This window comes from Glycine max, chromosome 5, assembly GCF_000004515.6.
Source record: "Glycine max cultivar Williams 82 chromosome 5, Glycine_max_v4.0, whole genome shotgun sequence".
NCBI classification, from domain to species: Eukaryota; Viridiplantae; Streptophyta; class Magnoliopsida; order Fabales; family Fabaceae; genus Glycine; species Glycine max.
This window is the reverse complement of record NC_038241.2, coordinates 7,403,490-7,412,290: the sequence shown is the minus strand read 5'-3', so window position 1 is coordinate 7,412,290 and position 8,801 is coordinate 7,403,490. Positions and strand designations below refer to the sequence as shown.

At 33.9% G+C, this 8,801-nt stretch overlaps 1 protein-coding gene across 1 annotated transcript; it reads right to left on the bottom strand.

Annotated features, from left to right (window-relative positions):
* Positions 1-5,823: 5,823 nt before the first annotated feature.
* On the bottom strand, positions 5,824-8,391 carry LOC106798770 (uncharacterized). Its single transcript, XM_014775942.1, has 3 exons — positions 7,291-8,391; positions 6,215-6,296; positions 5,824-6,023 (listed from the first exon to the last, which is right to left on the bottom strand). The coding sequence occupies exons 1-3, from the start codon at positions 8,389-8,391 to the stop codon at positions 5,824-5,826; spliced, it is 1,383 nt and encodes a 460-aa protein (XP_014631428.1).
* Positions 8,392-8,801: the final 410 nt, after the last annotated feature.

The window sequence follows — 8,801 nt, the reverse complement described above, 5'->3', positions numbered from 1 at the left end:
CAATATATTAAACTTTTATGTTCAATTTGATCTAAAATGTATAATTGTAAGCATGATCGAACAAATTAATAAGACAATACAAGTAATAAAGGAGATATTGAAAGAAGAAAATGTTACAAGAAGAAGAAGGATACATTGATAGATGAAGGTTATAGGAAGAAGAAGGGGATATAGGAAGGAGAGATGGTAATCAAAAGAATTTATTGGAGAAAATAAAAATGGTTGAGAACATTGCACTAACCTATCGATTCGTGAGTGTCATAGGGACTTAGGATACATAAGTGTTTACAAGTTCCAACCCTTATTATAGAACACAAGTTCAATATTTATAGATCCACTACAAATGCTAATTACTTGTAACCGTTACAAACTTTTTCTAAATCTTCCCTTTTGATCTCTACCGCTAATAGCTTTGCGTCAATATTCACTATCAATGACTTTGGCCTTTGATCTTCACCTTTTGATAACCACAATATCCAAAAACCAATTTTTAATACAATTGAAAAATAGTGGTATTAACACCATGTCCTATAGTAAATGAGAGTGTAATCGGATTAATATAGAGGCCAAACAACCAATCAGTGACATTTTTTTTTTCAAATTTATCATTTGAGGGTACAATTTAAATTAATATCTCGAAAAGGATGAGTCGTAACATGTGTTATGACATCTGAATTGAAAGTCGTAGTATTTGTTATGACTTTTTTTTTTTACATTGAAGTGGTAAAAAATTTAATGACTTCAATTTTTTTTAAACAAGACTTTAAAGTTATGATTTTTTTTTCATGACTTTAAAGTCGTAAATGAATTTTTTTATTAAAGTTATAAATTATTTTATGACTTCATTTTTTTATGTATTTTTTAAATCGTAAATAATTTTTATTTTAATTATTTAATGAATTAATGTATGTTTTATTTTTTTAGTTTTATTTAATATTTTATATATTTTGTTACTAATTATTTTAATGATTATTATTTGTTTTGTAAATTAAAAAATAATGCAAAAGACTTAAATTTAAATAAAAATATTAAAATGTATTACATAATTGTTTAACAAAAATGTTAAAATGTTTTGTTACTAATATTAACAAATAATATTAACTTATAATTTATCAAATAATATTATTTTAAAAAAAATAATTAATTAATTTTATTTTATAAATTATTTTAATATACAAAAAATAATTTAATAATAAAAGTAGCTGTTAAAATAAAAACAACATAATATATTAATATAAAATGAACAATATAAATTAATAAGCCGTCAACTTGCTTGTTTGGACAATTGTTACGATTATGTCCTTCAGTTCTATACAATAAGCATATTTTAGCCCTATTTGAAATTGGTTCGTTCATCTCATTATGTATACGACTAGACGGACCTTCCTGTCGTATCTCATAACTTCAAAGGATCATGCATAATATATGGACCCAAATATTGAGAACATTTATGTTCGCTTCCAAGGGAATGAAACTCATGCTGATAAAATTTGTAAATGTTTTCCATCTTGTTATTGTCTAGCATTACATACTCAAATACATGCCATGGATCATGAGGATGAGGAGGAAGATGATGATAATAACAATACCACCACCAACAACAATGATGATGATAATGATGACCATGATGGTGATGATGTTCCTCAACAAAAAACAAACAATAACACATGATCATCCTAGAATAAGAGAAGGAAGATGTCATTTAACAAGAAAACAACAACCACTAACAAATCTAATGCAACAAGATGAAAGACCTTGATGCATATCCAGAATAACTCGTTATGGTATATCATCTCACTATTAATATTTTTGTTCCAATATGCAGTACATTTTAATATTTTTATTTAAATTTAAGTCTTTTGTATTATTTTTTTAATTTACAAAAAAAATAATAATCCTTAACATTAATAAAAAAATAGAAAATATATTAAATAAAACAACATACAAAAAATATAGATAATATTAAATAAAAAATATCAAAAAATATAAAAATATATTAAATAAAACTAAAAAAAGAAAACATACATTAATTCATTAAATAATTAAAATAAAAAATAATTTACGACTTAAAAAAATACATGCAAAAAGAAAATTGAAGAATAAAGAAGAAGAAAAAAAATTTCCTTTACAACTTTAAATTCATGAAAAAAAAACTCTTACAACTTTAAAGTTGTGTTTAAAAAAATAAATTAAAATCATAAATTTTTTTATGATAAAAAAAAGAAATTGTAATAAATATTACGACTACTTTTTTTTTTACTTTATTTAACTTTTTATCATATAAACATCATATCAATACTAATATATTACATTAAAGGCGATATTTAACTTTCACGGAATGACCAAAATGTTGATTCTAAAAACTATTCGCTTCTTCGTGCTTAGTTGCATATTGGTTAGGGAAGATTATTGATAGATGGCCATACAGACACAAATACATAGTACAGAAAAATAGATTATAGATAGATAATCTTCAAAGTATTGATATTTTAGAAAATTGGGAATTTGGATAGTCATACAGCTTTCACTTTTGTTAGCTCACAAAAACTATAGCTACAGTGTCTATTTGTTGGAATCGCTTTCTCGTTTAACATTTTTTTTCCTAGTCTAATACTCTCATATCTGCACGTTATTGGCTAAAGTTTATTTGTTTACTAACATATGTTCTATGTGGCAGGCAGGCATGTGCTTTGTACAATGGTTGGTGGCCAATGATAACTGGTGAGATAAAGCATCATCGAATTCGATTTTCCAGCATGCTATCTAATAGTTTCTTTTTCATTTATTGGATTGTTACGTGACAAGAAAAAATCTTCTTGTATATTACTACTATCATCCATTTTTATTTCTCTTTTTTCTGTTTTCGTGCTCCCGTCTCAGCCCTATATACACACACTTTAGACCTTGTTTCAGACACACCACACAAATCTCTCTTCGAGGTTTTGAATTTTCATTCTTGACAGTTTATGTAGTCTTAGCTTGATTGAGAGGTTCTTATTGTATCTTGGGAGATTTGCATGGAATACCGCATATGAGTCTTTAAGGGAAGTGTCATCACACGTCTCGGGAAGACATTGTTCATGACCTTCAACACCGCTTTTAACAATCTAAAGGAATTATCATGGCTGAAGACATGAACATTGATACTGTCACTCCGACAATGGTGTAGACTCCTCCAATGTCGAACGCTACCTTTGACAAACCACTCCTAAACGTGTCAAAAATCGAGGTTTTGCCGGCTAACATTTTTGATGTTGGCAGGAACATGTTGACACACTACTTGACATGCATGGGGTAGCCTTTGCCTTTACCATGAAGAATCCAAACTTTGTAGGGCCTGCTAAAGAGCTTGAACAATGGAATCATGTGAATAAGGTATGTCATCACACCCTTCTGAGTACATTGTCTAATGAGTTGTTCAATGTCTACTATTCCTACAAGGAATCAAAGGAGATATGAGACTCCCTTGTTATGAAATAAAATGTTAAGGACATGGTCAGACAATGATTCATCATTGAAAACTATTATAGTTGGATAATGATCGAGGATAAGGACATCAAGTTGCAAATCAATGAGTACCACAAGCTACTAGAAGACCTAAAGGAAAAAAATTAACACAACCTTACCTAATGAATTTGTTTCTGAGCTCTTGATCGAGAAATTGCTCGAATCATGGACTGATTACAAAGACAATTGAAGCACATACACAAAAATAATGTCCTTATCAGACCTTATCACTCACATCATCATTGAGGATACCAACAGAATGGAATATGTTGCTGTAAGGGCCAAAGCTTTATCTGCCAAGGCAAATATGGTGCAAGACAAACCCATTCAGAAAAGGTATAGTACAAAACTGATCACAATAAGAATGAGAATCAAAATAAAAATAATTTTCCATGTGTTCTTACTTCTAACCCCACCTTCAAGAAAAAGGAAATTTTTTTGTCTATGGAAATTCATGACATTATGCACCATAATGCAAGAATTGAGTGATGAGAAATGATAATCCTCCTAAGCCTAGGGCTAACCTAGTTGAAGGAGATGACATAATTGTTATGCTCATTTCTCAGGCCAATGTTGTGACCGATGTGAGTAAATGAGTGGTAGGTTCTGGGGCTACCAGGCACATATGTGATGATAGAAATGCTTTTACCTCCTACACTGATGTGGGGGATAAAGAAGAATGTCTATCTTGGTGATTCTAGGACTACTCCAGTTTTAGGGAAAGTAAAGGTTCTTCTCAAGCTCAAATATGGGAAAATGTTGGCTTTGAGTGATGTGCTACATATTCATATCATCAGAGTCAACTTGGTCTCTGTAGCATTGTTGAGAAAGGTTGGGGTGAAAGTCTCTTTTGAATCGGACAAAATGGTTATGACTAAGAACAATGTGTTTGTGGGAAAGGGATATTGTGATTATGGACTCTTTGTATAGAATGTTTATGAAGTAATTTATGGAAATGCATCTACTTTTGCTTATATGAGTGATTCCTAGGATATGTGGCATGCTAGATTAGGACATAGGAATTCTGCTTATGTTTTTAAAATGCAACTAGGCTTAATCAACAAGCAGGATAATCAAACTAAAAAATGTGATGCATGCGTTAAATCAAACTTAATTAAACCCCTTAGTCTTTTTGTTCAATGTGAAATACAATTGCTTAGCTTAATTCATTTTGATCTTGTTGATTTAAAACAAACTATGTCTAGAGGAGGTAAGAGTTATTTTGCTACCTTTATAGATGACTTCTCTTGATATACTAAAGTTTATGTGATTAGACATAAAGATGAAGCATTTAGCATATTTTTGTCTTATAATGCTGAAGTTGAAAATCAATAAAATTGAATAATAAAAAGAATAAGATCAATAAGGGTGATGAGTACACTTTGTTTAATAACTTTTGTGAAAAAGGAAGGTATAATCCAAGAGGTAGCCGCACCATATTCACATGAGTACAATGGAGTAAATGAGAGGAAAAATAGAACCCTTAAGGATATGATGAATGTTTTTCTTATAAGTTCCTCCGCACTTGATAACCTTTGGGGAAAAGTCTTTTTGATGGCTTATTTTTTACAAATTAGGATCCCACATAGGAAAATATGAAAAACACACCTTATGAGTCATGAAAATGCTACAAACCAAACATGAAATATTTGAGAATATGGAGGTGCTTAGCCAAAGTGATGTTGCTAGATCCTAGGAAAAGGAAAATAGGACCTCGATCTCTGATTGCAAATTTCTTGGTTACGTGGAACATAGTGTTGCCTATAGGTTTCTTGTCCTCAAGAGTAATGTGCCTGATTTCAATACCATTATAGAAACTAAGAATGTTGATTTCTTTGAGGACATATTTCTCTTAAGGTCTAGTGCTAGTACTAGTTCCAATACTATCCCTGAGCAACCTGTTGAAACCTATAGTGAACCTATGTGTGAGGACTAAAGAAAGAGTAAAAGACAAAGTGATGTGATCCTTACTAGGAGCGGATCGCTTGATACATGTTACAGAGTTTTGGATGATGCCACTTCCAGTGAGGGAAGATAAGTCAGGATAGACGCCACAAGAATTACCTTAATAAGTCCAAGATTGGTTCAGCGAGGAACCCAGAGAGAAGTTCTCACAAAATTTTATCAAATGCCAAAAGTCCTTCTATTGAAAACGAAATCAATACCTATAGTGTATTTGAACAAAAAATAGAAATAGACATGGGCTTTCAAATCAGTTTGGGCCAAAATGACAATGAAAAAAATAGAAATATAAAAAAGAACATATTTGGCATGGGCCTTTAAATTAGTCTGGGCCTTCGGTAAAAATTAATATTCTTAGTAGTGCCTCTGCCTCCGGGCCTTCATCCTCTCCACTTGGGCCTTGTTAAGTATGTCTGATACCATTTGTTGGTGGGTATCCACTGACTGTTTGGTTCTACTCCTGATCACAGGTCCCCGTATTTGGGCAGTTTTAGGATTCTCATCATTCCCTCCTTCTTGGAAAGTATTTGCCCTCAAATCTTTAGAATCATCACCTGCAACAAATGGAGTTAAGTCAACAACATTAAATGAAGAACTTACTCCATACTCACTTGGAATAATGATCTTGTAAGCATTGTCATTGATCCTCTTTAGTACTTGGAAAGGTCCGTCTCCTCTAGGTTGAAGTTCGGACTTCCTTTGTTTAGGGAACCTCTCCTTCCTCATTGTTCCCAAACCCAATCACCTGGTTCAAGTACAACTTCCTTCCTATTCTCGTTGGCTTGCTTGTCATAGCTTTCATTTTTCTTTGCAATTTGATCCTTCACCTGCTTATGCAATCTTTTCACATACTCAACTTTAGCCTGTGCATCCTTATGCTTAAAATAAAAAATGTTAGGCAATGGTAACAAATCAAGAGGAGTCAAGGGATTAAAACCATACACTACATCGAATGGATAATGTTGTGTAGTGCTATGTACAACCCTATTGTATGTAAATTCAACATGAGGCACACATTTTTCCCAACTCTTTATATTCTTTTTAATCAAAGGTCTAGGAAGAGAAGACAAAGTTCTGTTTACTACCTCAGTTTGGCCATCGGTTTGAGGATGACATGCGGTGGAAAAGAGAAGCTTTGTTACAACCTTACCCCATTTTGTAAGCTGGCCTGTTAGGCAATGAAACTCCTGGAAGGAGGTCAATTTGATGTTCTATGCCTCTTGAAGGTGGTAGTCCATGAGGAATCTCCTTGGGAAAGACATCTTTAAATTCCTAAAATAAGAGTAGTCCATGAGGAATCTCCTTGGGAAAGACATCTTTAAATTCCTAAAATAAGAGTTCAACACTAGGATAAGCAAAGATAGTTAACTCATTAGAATTATTAGCAGAAACTTTATTGTCTTTGCAGTACAATAGAAAAAGTGGCTCACGAGCAAGTAACACTTTCCTCACTTCACTCACCTTTGCTAAACAATTAAATTTTCTCTCATGTGTATCACTCTTTCTCTCATGTGTATCACTCTTCTTTTTCCTATTCCTCTTTGGTGCTTCACTCTTTTCTTTCTCTTGTTTTCTCTTGTCTCTCATTTTGATTTGGTCATCACACACTTCTTTAGGGGATATAGGTTTAAGAATAATCTTTTGGTCATGGTGCTAGAAAGAAATCTTGTTGGTGAAGCCATCATGCATTGCTTTGGTGTCATATTGCCATGGTCTTCCTAACAGTATATGAGTCACCTCCATTGGAACCACATCACACAGCATCCTACCATTGTATCTTCCAATGGTGAGACACACCTCAATCTGCTAAGTCACTTTTACCTCTTCATCTTCATTAAGCCACTGAAGCCTGTATGGCCTAAGATGGGGCTTAGTATCCAAATTCAGTTTGGACACTAACCTGGAACTTGCAATATTGGTACAACTTCCTCCATCAACAATTAAAGAGCAAAGCTTACCATTAATTGTACATTTGGTGTGGAAAATATTTTCTCTTTGGGTGTCGTTCAATGGCTGCATCTGACTTCCCAAGAGCCTTCTCACTATTAGCATATCACCCTGCATAGCTTCCTCCTCAAGCTCTTCTTCAACTTCTTCTTCTTCACTGATTTTAGATTCACTGGTGATTTCTCCATCTGCCTTCGTGATCATGGTCTTCCTAGTTGGACAGTCAGAAGCAATATGTCTTCTGCCTAAGCATTTGAAGCATTTTATGTTTCTGGTACCGATGTTGGATGATGAGGTAGAATTATTCTTGGTTCCAGCATTGGGTGCTGCTGACTTTCCATGTGAAGACTGTGTTGATGGGCTGGACGAGTTGCCTCCCTCCTTCTTGGATCTGTTGGTCCAGTTCTGGTTGAAGGTGTTGGATGAGTTCCTTCTTGCTGCCCTTTTCCTCTTCAGTTGTTGTTCAACCCAGACTGCCTTATGTAGCAAGACATCCAATTTGACGTACTTCTGTAATTCAACAACATCTCTAATGTCAGGATTTAGGCCACTCAAAAAACGAGCCATTGTGTCCTCGGTTTCCTCTTCAATGTTTGCCCTCACTAATGCCATCTCCATCTCTTTGTAGTACTCCTCCACAGTCAGACTTCCCTGGGACAGCCTCTGGAGTTTCTGTCGTAGGGTTATGTTGTAGCTAGTTGAAACATACCTCTTTCGCATAACCCTTCTCATCTCAATCCATGTATCTATCTCCCGCCCTTCCTCTCTCATCATCTCTCTTTGATTTTTATTCCACCAATCATTGTAGGAGAGTTCAGCTACTGGTAACTTCACTTTCTGCTCTTTAGTATAATTATTGTAGGAGAATACATGCTCAATTTTCATCTCCCAGTCAAGGTAGGCGTGTGGATCACTTCTGCCTTTGAAAGGAGGTGCATTGAGTTTCACTCCCTCAATTCGGTTCTGCCCCTCCATTCTGTTTTGTCTGGGTCCATCATTGCCCCCTCTGTTCCCACCATAATGTCTTTCAACGTTCTAATTCAATTGGTTCTCCAATCCTTCAATTCGTCCATAGAGCTATTCATTGTTACGGTTTAGCAAACATTGCATTTATGTAGTCATCACGTCCAATAACAAACGCTGAGATCCGTCCAGTTGATGATATTCACCACCATCGTCACCAGTTCCTGCCATAATTAAGGAACAAAAAAATTTACAGTAATTTAAACAAAGGTTTGAGGACCTCACCACACTCTACTCACATGTTTCTCTCTTTGGTGGAAGAATACTCGTGTTTGATGCTCTCAATATAGGCTTTTGTGTGATGTTTTCACTCTTGCCTTTTACCACTCACTCCTTCTTAAGTTCCTGGATGAATCAAATTG